Genomic DNA, 14876 nt, shown 5'->3' with positions numbered 1-14876 from the left:
GTATGTGCTTGACCATCACAGAGGCCTAGCGCTTGAAGCACTATTTCTTTCCATGTTGCAAGTTTATTGTTCAATTTCCTCCCCTCCTTGCTTTCCATTGGATAGTCTCCTTGGTGTCAGTTGTGCTTGGATTTGGTGTGATTTGGGACACTTCATTTTCTTGCCTTCCAGCATTCTAAAACTTTTCCTTCATAACTATATGGTCTCCATTGTTAGGTTTGATGTCCCATATCTTTTTTCTCCCCCCACTCCAAATTTTACAGACATGTTTCCAACAGGAAAAGAAACTACAAGACTCTTGATCGACTCCCCTGTAACGAGAACAAGAAGAAATATGATCATCTACATCCTGCATGTATGATGATAATGCATGCTATAGCTACAAGTTTGTCACCCTCTCTAGTGACTGTACCATTCCACTCCGTGTCTTCTACATTAGGCACTGGCGCTGCTCTACTACACCTGCTCCCCTGTTCCACGGGAGCCCTTCTCTACTGCTTTAATCACACCCCCTTTCCGAGTGTTGGCTCCCTACCCACCAGCAATATTCATTCGCAACCCTCGGCGGAGAAGCAATGCTCTCCTCCAGCACCCCTTACCAAGAGCTCCAGAATCTGGGGCAGAAAGCCCTTGCACAAGTCAAAATCATGTGAGGAGGAGGACAAGAAACTGCCTCTGTATCCAAAGTGACATTTCTGGAGGCTCCGGGCTTCCTCCCCCCCCCCCCCCCCCCCCACACACACACACACACACACACACACACACACACACACACACACACACACACCCTGATTCAGAAAAAAATGTGTATTGATTCCGTATCCTCGCAACCAGTGGCAGCTGCAGCCCTGAGGAATGATCTGACTCCTTGGTCCCTTCAAGTCCCCACAGGATACTGGCAGTGTTATCCTCCAGTGAAATGGCAGTAGTTTTTCCTGCCACCTGACTCAGCTATGCTTTGCTCTCTGGGAAACTTGTTTCCCAGGAATATGGACCCCCACCCTCTGCAGTTATTGGGGCTATTTTAAGAATCACACTGTCTGTGAAAGAAGTTTGGCTGGTGTTTCCATGCACATTCTGGACTCTATCTACAGAAAATAAGTGCCACACAACTTAACAGGCTGCACTGTTCATGTGGAGGCATCTGTGGAATTTGCTGTCTGTAATGTGTATGTGCCTCCTGATGATGAGATGCCCCAGAATGCATTTTATGCACTGTTTTCTCAGCTCCTCCCTGTGGGATCATGCCCACTCGTCTAATATAGGGTGCCTAGGATGCTGCTTTCTCAGATAGCGAAACAATAATTCCAGCAAATCTTATTACCGGAGCTTATTACAGTAAAGTAAATTGACAATACTTAATTTTGCCTTTTTACAATGAGGTCAACCAATTGGCGACATGCAAATACTCAATTCCTTCAATATATACCATTTCCATGCAAACAAATCACAAGTTCATAGTCACTGCTATAGAGTTTATATCACAGCTCGTCTTCTAGTGGGGCTCTTCTAGTGTGGCCGAGGCTAGCTGGAGGGGCGCTTATACTCTCTTCATATAAGTGCCTCTCCTGTCATGGTGTCGTCCTAGTCAGAGTTCTGTTGGCTGACATAGTCTCACAGGCTTCTCTGATGTTTCGTTCAGGCCGACATTACTGCCCCCCTCCCAAACCGAAGTACCATCATTGTGTAGCGAGCGCGACAACGGTGGGGGAGGCCAGAGGGTGGACGCTGCACTGGACTGAAAGCTGTGGTTGCAGGGGACGTCAAGCTTCCGGCCGTACCCCACCATCCAGCCTGCACTCTGGCAGAAACATCCCCCAGAAAATGTTCAGAAGGGTACGCGTCCACCTCCAGAGGCCAAGTACCAGATGTGGAAGATGACAGCAGCTGCAGTGTGGGCGGGTCCAGCTCCATCGGTAGGACGAGAGGAGGCAAAGGCTCTGTCTCAATGGGGTCATCCCTCGGTGTCATGATGACACCCTCTGGCGGCTCCTGTGGCCACGCTGTCCTTGGGATCCATGAATCTGAGGGAAGAGACACACAAGGATCACCAGGTATATGACAGTGGCGGAGCTGATTGTGATGTCAGCACTCCAAGCCATCTGGATGTGAAATAAGATACTTGGAAGTGCCAAGTCAGCGGACTACCTCACCTTGCGCCCCCCATCTGCTGCCACTAAAAACCCTGTAAAAGACAATATCATGCGACATGAAGGAAGACTTGCGGCCTTCCTTCAGTGTCGGATGCAGAGGGGTGGAGCAGTGCCCTATGGCTGCGGCCGTGAAGCGGTTCTGCTGGTGATAGTCCATCTCGTGGGTGCGAACTATAGGATGCAAGAAACAGTTGCAATACTTGATTCCTGGTGCATGTGGAGAGTCGTTCAGGCCGACGTGCCAGCACTTGATGTTATGCCGGAACACTCCCACCCTTCCTAATATTGAGGGCAGCAACTATGACCACTGGCCATGGTAGAGCTTTTTGAAAACTTGCTCACAGAGCTCTATTTTTCTCTTTCAAATCCTGGTGTTCCCACCCATTTCAGTGTGGCATATGGATCTTATTTGGCCATTGAACTTTCCAATTGCAGTTTCTGATTTCTTCTGTCCATCCATCTATCCATCAGGGAGTCCATGATGACCTGTGTGATTGTAGTCATTTCCAAAAGTCTTTATCCTCTCTCAGCGTAACTGGCCTGGGCAGCCACCCAGTTGGGCTCTCTCCAAAGTTGATTGGGGTATTTTACCCACTGCTGTTGTTTGCACCCTGAGACGTGGAGGTATCGATGTGGCTGTCCAGAGCACAACTGCAGCCATTATCTCGGCAGTTGATTTACTGATTCCCTCTTTCTTGCGACTCCCTGTCAGAAGATAATACTTTGGTGGACCCCCGAACGTATTGTGGTCATTAGAAATCGCATACTGTCCCTCCATTACCATAAGTGATATCCGTCAATGGAGCACCTTGTTTCCTTTAAGTAGCTCTTTTCCAGGTCTGCTGCCTCATAAAATGACTGAAAAGAGATTGCTGGGAATGGTATGTTGCTACCATTGGATCATGTAGCCCTCATTTGCAGGTTTGTGCAAAGATTAGACACCTGCATTGACACTAGTCCCCTCCATGGGTCCCTTGTATCTCTGTAAATGATGTTGTCTACACTGACCCAGATGCTGTTACCGAACATTTTGCTTTGTATTATGCAAGCGTCCTCAAGTAGTGGGTGGAACACCTTCGCTTAGCATTTACTACTCGCCACCTGGAGCCATATAATGCTCCATTCAGTGAGTGAGAAGTCCCTCAGTGTCGTAGCTCTTTGCCCTTACACGGCCCCAGGGCTAGACTGCATCCACAACAAAATGCTTAAACACTTAGCAGGTGATTGCCAAAGACACATCTTTGCCATTTTCCACAGTATCTGGAGCAAGGGTGAGTTGCCTTCTCATTGGTGAGAAAGCATGATTGTCCCAGTACTGAAAATGGGTAAACATCCTCTTGAGATGGACAACTGTTACCCAATTAGTCGCACTAATGTTCTGTGCAAGTTGCTTGAACATATACAGGGTGTTTCAAAAATGACCGGTATATTTGAAACGGCAATAAAAACTAAATGAGCAGCGATAGAAATACACCGTTTGTTGCAATATGCTTGGGACAACAGTACATTTTCAGGCAGACAAACTTTTGAAATTACAGTAGTTACAATTTTCAACAACAGATGGCGCTGCGGTCTGGGAAACTCTGTAGTACGATATTTTCCACATATCCACCATGCGTAGCAATAATATGGCGTAGTCTCTGAATGAAATTACCCGAAACCTTTGACAACGTGTCTGGCGGAATGGCTTCACATGCAGATGAGATGTACTGCTTCAGCTGTTCAATTGTTTCTGGATTCTGGCGTACACCTGGTCTTTCAAGTGTCCCCACAGAAAGAAGTCACAGGGGTTCATGTCTGGCGAATAGGGAGGCCAATCCATGCCGCCTCCTGTATGTTTCGGATAGCCCAAAGCAATCACACGATCATCGAAATAGTCATTCAGGAAATTAAAGATGTCGGCCGTGCGATGTGGCCGGGCACCATCTTGCATAAACCACGAGGTGTTCGCAGTGTCGTCTAAGGCAGTTTGTACCGCCACAAATTCACGAAGAATGTCCAGATAGCGTGATGCAGTAATCGTTTCGGATCTGAAAAATGGGCCAATGATTCCTTTGGAAGAAATGGTGGCCCAGACCAGTACTTTTTGAGGATGCAGGGACGATGGGACTGCAACATGGGGCTTTTCGGTTCCCCATATGCGCCAGTTCTGTTTATTGACGAAGCCGTCCAGGTAAAAATAAGCTTCGTGAGTAAACCAAATGCTGCCCACATGCATATCGCCGTCATCAATCCTGTGCACTATATCGTTAGCGAATGTCTCTCGTGCAGCAATGGTAGCGGCGCTGAGGGGTTGCCGCGTTTGAGTTTTGTATGGATAGAGGTGTAAACTCTGGTGCATGAGACGATACGTGGACGTTGGTGTCATTTGGACCGCAGCTGCAACACGGCGAACAGAAACCCGAGGCCGCTGTTGGATCACCTGCTGCACTAGCTGCGCGTTGCCCTCTGTGGTTGCCGTACGCGGTCGCCCTACCTTTCCAGCACGTTCATCCGTCACGTTCCCAGTCCGCTGAAATTTTTCGAACAGATCCTTTATTGTATCGCTTTTCGGTCCTTTGGTTACAATAAACCTCCATTGAAAACTTCGTCTTGTTGCAACAACACTGTCTTCTAGGCGGTGGAATTCCAACACCAGAAAAATCCTCTGTTCTAAGGAATAAACCATGTTGTCTACAGCACACTTGCACGTTGTGAACAGCACACGCTTACAGCAGAAAGACGACGTACAGAATGGCGCACCCACAGACTGCGTTGTCTTCTATATCTTTCACATCACTTGCAGCGCCATCTGTTGTTGAAAATTGTAACTACTGTAATTTCGAAAGTTTGTCCGCCTGAAAATGTACTGTTGTCCCAAGCATATTGCAACAAACGGTGTATTTCTATCGCTGCTCGTTTAGTTTTTATTGCCGTTTCAAATATACCGGTCATTTTTGAAACACCCTGTAGTAATCTGACAGCTGTGTTGGTACTTTGAGTCCCATGGTCTTTCGGCTCTGCCCCAGGGTGGATTTCACCAAGGCCATTTTACTGCCAACAATTTGATCTGCCTGAAGTCTGTTGTGTGGTTAGCTTTAGCCTAATGTCAGCATCTTTTCACTGTCCTCAACAACATGCAAAAGACTTATGACACAACGTAGTGAAACCACATCCCGGTTACCTACCCTACATGAGTGGGGTCTCCAGTGTGTACTCCCAATTTTTGTCCAGAACTTGTTGTTGTTGTTGTTGTTGTTGTTACTACTTTCAGTCTAGAAACTGGTTTGTTACAGCTCTCCATGCTGATCTGTCCTGTGCAAGGCTCATCATCTCCGAATAACTACTGCAACCTACATCCTTCTTAATCTGCTTAGTGTATTCATTTCTTGGTCTCCCTCAACAATTTTTATCCTCCACACTTCCCTCCGACACTAAATTGGTGATCCCTTGATGCCTCTGAACGTATCCTACCGACCAATCCCTTCTTCTAGTCAAGTTGTGCCACAATTTTCTGTTCTCCCCAATTCTGTTCAGTACCTCCTCATTAGTTGCATGATCTTCACCATTCTTCTTTAGCACAACATTTAGAAAGCCTCTATTCTCTTCTTGTCTACACTGTTTATCATCCATGTTTCACTTCTGTACATGGCTCCACTCCATAGAAATACTTTCAGAAAAGACTTCCTAACACTTAAATCTATACTCGATGTTAAAAAATTTCTCTTCTTGAGGAACGCTTTCTTTGCCATAGCCAGTCTACATTTTATATCCTCTCTACTTCGGCCATCATCAGTTATTTTGCTTTGCTCCGCATAGCAAAACTCATTTCTACTTGAAGTGTCTCATTTCCTAATCTAATCCCCTCAGCTTCACCTGGTTTAATTCAACTACATTCCATTTATCCTCATTTCGCTTTTGTTGATGTTCATCTTATAGCCTCCTTTCAAGACACTGTCCATTCCGTTCAGCTGCTCTTCCAGGGCCTTTGCTGTCCCTCAGAGAATTTCAGTGTCATCAGAAAACCTCAAAGTTTTTATTTTCCTCCATGGATTTGAATTCCTTTTCCAAAAGTTTTGTTTCCTTTACTCTTGCTCAATGTATGGATTGAACAACATTGGGGGTAGGCTACAACCCTGTCTCACTCCCTTCTCCAACCACCGCTTGCCTTTCATGCCCCTTGACTCTTATAACTGCCATCTGGTTTCTGCTCAGATTGTAAATAGCTTTTCACTCTCTGTATTTTACATCTGTCATCTTCAGAATTTGAAAGAGTATTCCAGTCAACGTTGTCAAAAGCTTTCTGTAAGTCTACAAATGCTAGAAACGTAGGTTTGCCTTTCCTTAGCCTATCTTCTAAGTCGTAGGGTCAGTATTGCCTTGCGTGTTCAAAAATTTCTATGGGATCCAGACTGATCTTCTCCATGGTCACCTTGTACCAGGTTTTCCCATTCATTTGTAAAGAATTCGTGTTAGTATTTTGCAACCATGACTTATTAAACTGATAGTTTGGTAATTTTCTCACCTGTCAACACCTACTTTCTTTGGATTGGAATTATTATATTCTTCTTGAAGTCTGAAGGTATTTTGCCTGTATCATACATCTTGCCCACCAGATGGAAGAGTTTTGTCGTGGCTGGCTCTCCCAAGGTTATCAGTAGTTCTAATGGAATGTTGTCTACTTCTGAGCCGTTGTTTCGACTTAGGTCTTTCAGAGCTCTGTCAAATTCTTTAAGCGGTATCATATGTCCCATTTCATCTTCATCCACTTCCTCTTCCATTTCCATAATATTGCCCTCCAGTACATCGCCCTTGTATAGACCCTCTATATACTCCTTCCACCTTTCTGCTTTTCCTTCTTTGCTTAGAACTGGGTTTCCATCTGAGCTCTTGTTATTCATACAAGTGGTTTTCTTGTCTCCAAAGGTCTCTTTAATTTTCCTGTTGGTGGTATCTATCTTACCCCTAGTGATATATGCCTCTACATACTTACATGTGTCCTCCAGCCATCCCTGCTTAGACATTTTGCACTTCCTGTCAATCTCATTTTTGAGATGTTTGTATTCCTTTGCCTGCTTCATTTTCTGTGGTTTTATATTTTCTTCTTTTATCAATTAAATTCAATATTTCTTCTGTTACCCAAGTATTTCTACTAGCCATTGTCTTTTTACCTACTTGATCCTCTGCTGCCTTCACTATTTCATCTCTCAAAGCTACCCATTCTTCTTCTTCTTCCTCCTCCTGCTCCTCCTCCTCCTCCTCCTCTCCTCTCTATTTCTTTCCCCTGTTCTTCTCAATTGTTTCCTAATGCTCTCTGAAACTCTCTACAACCTCTGGTTCTTTCAGTTTATCCAGGTCCCATCTCCTTAAATTCCCACCTTTTTGCAGTTTCTTCAGTTTTAATCTACAGTTTATAACCAATAGGTCATGGTCAGAGTGCACGTCTGCCCCTGGAAATGTCCTACAATTTAAAACCTGGTTCCTAAATCTCTGTCTTACCATTATATAATCTATTTGAAACCTTCTAGTGTCTCCAGGCCTCTTCCATGTATACAACCTTCTGCCATGATTCTTAAACCAAGTGTTAGTCTTGAGTAAGTTATGCTCTGTGCAAAAGTCTACCAGGCGGCTTCCTCTTTCATTCCGTACCCCCAGTCCATATTCACCTACTACGTTTCCTTCTCTTCCTTTTTCTACTATTGAATTCCAGTCCCCAATGACTATAAAACTTTCATCTCCCTTCACTATTTGAATAATTTCTTTTATCCCCTCATACATTTCATTAATCTCTTCGTCATTTGTGCAGCTAGTTGGCATATAAACTTGTACTACTGTGGTAGGCGAGGGCTTCGTGTCTATCTTGGCCACAACGTTTCGTTCACTATGCTGTTTGTAGTAGCTTACCCACATTCCTATTTTCCTGTTCATTATTAAACCTACTCCTGCATTACCCCTATTTGATTTTGTATTTATGATGCTGTATTCACGTGACTAGAAGTCTTGTTCCTCCTGCCACCGAACTTCACTAATTCCCACTATATCTAACTTAAACCTCTCCATTTCCCTTTTTAAATTTTCTAACCTACCAGCCTGATTAAGAGATCTGACATTCCACGCTCCTATCCATAGAATGCCAGTTTCTCCTGATAACGTCGTCCTCCTGAGTAGTCCCCACCTGGAGATCCGAATGGGAGGCTTTTTTACCTCTGGAATATTTTATCCAAGAGGAGGCCATCATCATTTAACCATACAGTAAAGCTGCATGCCCTCGGTAAAAATTATAGCTGTTGTTTCCCTTTGCTTTCATCCATTTGCAGTACTAGTACAGCAAGGTTATTTTGGTTGATTTTATAAGGCTAGATCAGTCAATCATCCAGATGTTGCCCCTGCAACTACTGATAAGGCTGCTGCCCCTCTTCAGGAACCAGATATCTGTCTGGCCTCTCTACAGATATCCCTCCATTGTGGTTGCACCTATGGGATGGCTATCTGTATCACTGAGGCATGCGAACCTCCCCAACAAGCCTGCCAAACAGTGGCAAGTTCCATGGTTCATGGGGGACAGAACTTCTTGTCCCACCATAATTTTGGGTTTAAAGTTCGTGCTTCCCACAATATCCTCCATCTACTGCAGAATGGGGTCCCAGCCCTGTGAAGAGCCTACTCAAAGAGGATGGGGTCCATCTCCTACAGATCAGGCAACATAAAGTGCTGCTCAGCTATGCATTACACACTCGCTGCACTCCTGAGCATCCAGACTACCATATCCTTTTTCCTGGAATGGATACCGACTTCCCGTAAGAGACTCAGGACTGGATTCAGGGTCACAGTTCGTATAAAATGTCTCTGCTCTGTACTCCCAATTTCCCCCACTGTTACCTCTTGTCAGGGAGGAATTATGTATACCTCCATGGTGTGTTATCCCATCCTCAGATGGGACTGAGAGACTGATTTTTCTCTGCCTGTTCCTGGTCAACCTTGATACATTTTGAGCCTCATAAGTGCTACACACTGAAGGCTTTATTGTCAGTGGATGAACCTGTTTTGCCTACACACTTGCAGGATGCAGTGAACTACTCTCCCTGCCTAACGGATGTGTGTATTCACTGCAGAACTGGTGGCCATTGCTTGAGCTCTGACACTTTTGTTGTAGCATCGGCAAGATATTCTTAATCAGCAGTGACTCCCTTAGTAGACTTTGAGCTATCAGTCAGTGCAACCCTCAACAACCATTGGTTGTGGCTATCCAGGATCTCCTTAATGGCCTCCACCAAGCTGGATGGTCGGCCATCTTTGGATGGACCCCTTGTAACTGTGGGGAAACGAACATGTTGACTGGTTGGCTACCAGGATGCTTGGAGCTGGGGTACTGTCCTGGAATTGGACATGTTGGAGGCTTGGAATACTGATTTTCTGGTTTCACTGAATAAACTGTGCACCATAAAGGAGACCATAACCATAGTGCAGTCTAACCTTCATGCTTTGGCCACACTAGGCAAAACCATGGGCACATTCTCTGATGTGAGGATCCACTACTGGTGCCCATATGATGGCCTACATCCTACTGGACTGCCATAATTTGGTAATGTTGTGGTGACTCCATTAACTTGCTTAATGCAGCACCTTGTTCTGCGGACAATGCCAAAGCAGCTGATCTGGCTTTACATTTTATCCATGAATGTAATTTTTATTTCTCTCTGTGATGTAAGGCACATTGGCCTCATCAGCCACTTTTGGAATTGGAAAGTTGCCCGTTGCCTCTTGCAACTGTGGGGTCCCTTAGCTGCAGTTAATGGTCTGGCCTGGCTCATGCCCTTCCCGCTTTTTTAATTCTTCTTCTTTTTTTAATTATTTTCCATCTACTGTTGGTTTACTGTCTCGTTGTCATTGTTCTTTCCTGAGATTTTATCAGTTTGTCTGTGTAGCCAGTTTCCTTTTGGTAAAGGAGGGTGTGAAAGCACTCGTTGGATGCAGAGGGTTTATCTCCCATTGCATAATCTGTTTGGGAGTTCCAGCTGTTTTGGAGGTTAATTTGGATTTTTCTTTTCTGTCCTTTCTCTCTGGGAACTTTTCCCTGCTTGACACACAAAGTTTTGTGGAACCGATGGCCTCAGTTTGGCCCCTTAAACCCCATCAGTCTGTCCATCATACTTTTTTTTTTTTGTGCCTGACAATGACTCAGTGCTTCTCCTGTTAAGTGAAAAGTAATGTTAGTTACATCGGAAGTTGACATGTTCGTTGTAAACTTGCATGGCAAGTGGTGATGTTCTGCAGACAGAAGTCAATATTTACATATCTAGGCAACTATTTTCTTTGAAAAATACGTGTGCTGGAGAAAAAATATTATATTCACAAGTAAAATAATGGAAGGCAACCACTCATCTATAGCAGTTTTATGTGTGTTGCAGAGACAACAGGTAACAGTAAACAGTGTTCACAAGTTTTTGAGCTCTGGCTCTTTTTCTAGTAGAAAGTACACACACACACACACACACACACACACACATATACCAAAGCTAACACTTCTGCAGCTGCAAAAACATTGATTATTGGCAGCAGTTGCCTGGGCTGTGGGCTGATGCATGGGGAGGGGCTAGGGAAGGATGCAAAAGGCAGGGAGGGCTAGTGGGATAGGCAGAAGGGGGAAAGACAGATAACTCAGCATCTGCACGACAGGACAAAAGGGATTCAGAACAGTAGAGCATATAAGAGATGTAGAAAGGAAAGGAGGAGGGTGAAAGAGGAGTATGGAGACAAAGAAGAGAGGGGTGCAGGGAGGGGGAAGAGGATGACAAGGGCTGGAAAGGCGGGAAGGGGAGGGGGGGGGGGCGAGAGAGAGAGAGAGAGAGAGAGAGAGAGAGAGAGAGAGAGAGAGAGAGAGAGAGAGAGAGCGCCAATAATACCTCCATTTTGGCAGCTGTCATCCATTGTGCCCAAAAGTCACTTCCTTGCAGCCTCGCAACCCACCTGCAATGGGAAGTATGAGTTGTCAAAATATACCAATAGCCTGACATTATGCTATCCATCTCATCTGTCAGACATTATGCTATCCATCTCACCTGTAAACAGAACTCCTGGGTAATCTCCTCTGACACCAGTAAGCCTGTTAAACATCCACAGACCACCTCTCCTCTGATCACCTATTATCACCCAAACCTTGAAAAGCTCAACCACATGCTTAATCAGGACTTTGACTTCATTTTTCATGCTCTGGGATGAGGGATATTGTATCCACATCACCCAAAGAAGTCTTCTACTGCCCACCAAACCTGCAGAATGTCATTGTTCATGCGTGTTTCCGTCCCCACCGATGGATCATTTCATTGTGGTTGGCCCAGGTGCTAGACCTTTCCCATACTCATCCACCACCTCCTGCCATAGTCAGGTCAGAGGCATTTACTGTCCTATTAAAGGCAAGGCCATATATGAAAGCAAAGCAACCATGTTATGTATCAGCTATGCTGCGTAAAATTTTATATAGGCGTACCAGGTAAGCAATTGTCTCCTTGCTTGAATGGCCACTGCCAAACTGTGGCAAAGTGCACACTTGGTGCTCCAGTTGCTGAACATGCTGTGCACCACAGCCAAAATGACTTAAACAGTTGCTTCACTACTCGAGTCATTTATATACTCCCTTCCAGCACTGGTTTTTTCCTTTAAACTGCACAGGTGGGAATTGCCTGTTCACCAATCCTACACTCTCCCAATCCTCCTGGCCTCAGCATCCACTAACCTGTTTCCCACAGCCCCATCTTACCTTTTTTCTTCTCTCTTCTGTCCAAACCACTTCTTCACCAGCTATATCATGTACAGCCTCCTCCTACCAGTTCCAACCCCTGCCCCTCACTCCCCCATGCAGGCTCTCTCTCTCTCTCTCTCTCTCTCTCTCTCTATCTCTATCTCTATCTCTATCTCTCTCTCTCACACACACACACACACACACTCACACTCACACTCCACCTGTCTCCTTCCGTCTTTCCACCCCTCACCACTCCATGTTTCCGTCTCCACCTTCCTCCTTTTTCCACTGTGTCTCTTTCTGTAACTCTTATAATTATGGTCAGCTCCTCAGAATTCCGTTTGTCTTGTTGTGCAACCACTGAGTCATCTGTTTTTCCTGCTCCTGCCTTGCACTGCCCACTACCCCCTCCTCGCCTCATGCATCCTTCCCTACCCTTTCCCCACATTCATCAGCCAACTGTTCTCAATAACTGCTAAAAACATTCAACAGCCAATATCACATAAATATTCCCTTTTTTAAAAACTACCAGTTTCAACAGACTTGCTGTCATCTTCAGGTCTCAGAAATCCTTTTGTTATGACAGGTCTTTATTTTATGCTGAACCCCATGCCAAATTGTCATGTGGATAAAAATCAGTCCATTATACAAGGTTTGTCATAGCTAAAATATTTAAAAACATAAAGCACCTTGTGCAGATGGTCGTATATATCATTCAGATGGTTGTCATGTCATAAAAACACAGTACACAGTACCACACTTGTTTTCATAAGCTGGACATATTCTTAAATATTTAGAATATTTTTAGCCACATAAAAATGTAAAATCAACACATTTCATAAGAAAAAGATTTTTTAAGACCTCAAGATACAGTAAAGTCTGTCAAAACCAGTTGTTTTCAAACAAAGAAATATTTATGCGATCTTGGCTGTTGAATGTTTTTAGTGAGTAAAACAGATCACTCCTTCGGTCTTTGCAAAATGAGAAATTTTCATGCTCTCAATAATTAATAATCAGTGTTGCCATGGTAGTCTCTCTCTCTCTCTCTCTCTCTCTCTCTCTCTCTCTCTCTGTGTGTGTGTGTGTGTGTGTGTGTGTGTGTGTGTGTGTGTGTGTGTGTGTGTGTGTGTACGCGCGCGCACACATCCTATTAGGAGAAGAGCCAGAGCTCTAAAGCTAGAGAACATTGTTTTCCATTATGTGTTGTCTATGCACCACACATCAGTCTGCTATAGGTGAATGTGTGCCTCTCCCTTATTTTACATTTTGTTTCATCCAGGAATATAATATAGATGACAGTTTGTGAATAATTATACAGACTAACCTATATTTATGAAAACAACATAAACCATAATAACTTGGTGACTAAAGCAAGTATTACGCAACAACGTGAAAATGGAAGTGGTTGATTTTTCAATAAGACTTGTGCCACCATAAGTTTGCATGGTATCTGATATCATTTTACAAATTGAGATCACCATTAACTTCTTGTTGAAGAAAGTGTTCATTTTGCCACCAATTTTTCAAAGTGACTTCAGATTTTTATAAATGCTGGTTCTACGTGCAAGAAGGATAGCACTTTCTGGTGGGTGGTCAGAAGATGGCAAGAGTATTGAATGGAATAAGAGGTACAAAAATGAGAAGACAACAGCAGTGCTCTGTTGTGAACATCACACATAACAAGATGGGAATTACATGGGATTTCAGAATGACATTATCATTTGGAAAACTGAATGATAGAACAAGAATCAAGTTACCATTGATGACAAGGGTGAAATAGTCATGAATACAGCACAAAAAGAAGACTGAGGAGAAGCCTGGGAAGTAGAAAATTTGATGTTGAAATTAAAGGATAGAAAGAAGTGATGATACTACAGTAAAATTATAAATTAAATTCATAACAGTCATAATACAATGACAGAGTAGAAATACAATAATGATCAGTTACAGGATGACAGTTTTAGAAGCTATATAGCAGGAGCACAGGAAGAAGATAAAAGGAAGTAAAAATAAATTAAACAAAAGGAATATAGGAAGAATAAAAGGACGGTTTAGAGCAGGTGGTACATTGCTGAGGTTGTCAATAGAGCACAGATTCGAGCCCCTGCAGATCATACTCCTTCCCTTGAACAATTGCGGTCACATTTCACAAAGTAAGCCTTAGAGTTGAAGTGGGTGGATAAAATACAAAACAAAGAAATTCCTGCTGTGATGTTCAAAAGCAGTAAAAGGGAAAGTTTTAGAGCTAAACAAAGATTGTAATGTGTAAAAAAATTATTGAGATATATGTAGAGACAAAATGGTTAGCAGATGATAGAGCAAGTTGGAATGCTACATTGAACCACCGGAAGACACTAATGTTATCAGAAAATAACTGCCATTTTCGTGAAGATTATGTGCTGTCATAGAGCAGATAGGAATACTGTAATATGGTGGTGAGTAGTCCTAAACATACATCTATATCCCCTGTTAAAGTGTAACTTCCCAAAGAACAACTCAAAACAGCATGGGAGTGAAGTCTAGAACCTTGCAACTGTCAATAGAATACAGGGAAGGAACAATTACTGCATATATCATTCAGTCATTAAAATGATAATCCTTTTCATTATAGTTTTAAAGATAATAGTGATGTTGTAGTTAATCTGTGACCGCATCTGAATTTATTTGTCTGTGCATTATATAATTTTAATTTTTTTTTGCAGTTCCAAGGGTGCTACCAGAAGCACGTTGCCAGCAGTCAATTATGTACCACCACAGAGACTGAAGTTCAACATTTCGGATGACATAAAAACAGTTATTGAAACAGCTGAAACAAACCTTGACATGTAAGCTGTCTATTATGTGTATGGTTTTAAGAGTGTGTCACAGATTCTTCACCAAACTTGACAATGATAATTTATTTTCACCAGCTTGTAATTTCACTTACTTTATGGTTTTGATTCCTTCACTCTTAATGTACTGCCTTTGTCAGAAAAATTCCAGGGCAGGTTTATTTAAAAACAGAA

General features: G+C 43.5%; 1 protein-coding gene across 1 annotated transcript in view; it reads left to right on the top strand.

The window, feature by feature from the left end:
• The window catches only part of LOC124799309 (carnitine O-acetyltransferase-like), a 78034-nt gene that overhangs the window by 46910 nt on the left and 16248 nt on the right, over positions 1–14876 (top strand). Inside the window, exon 9 of the mRNA XM_047262895.1 lies at positions 14574–14696. Coding sequence (XP_047118851.1) covers positions 14574–14696 — 123 coding nt within the window. The remainder of the gene's footprint in view (positions 1–14573; positions 14697–14876) is intronic.

Source organism: Schistocerca piceifrons, chromosome 5, assembly GCF_021461385.2.
Source record: "Schistocerca piceifrons isolate TAMUIC-IGC-003096 chromosome 5, iqSchPice1.1, whole genome shotgun sequence".
NCBI lineage: Eukaryota > Metazoa > Arthropoda > Insecta > Orthoptera > Acrididae > Schistocerca > Schistocerca piceifrons.
This window is presented reverse-complemented; position numbering and strand designations above follow the sequence as displayed.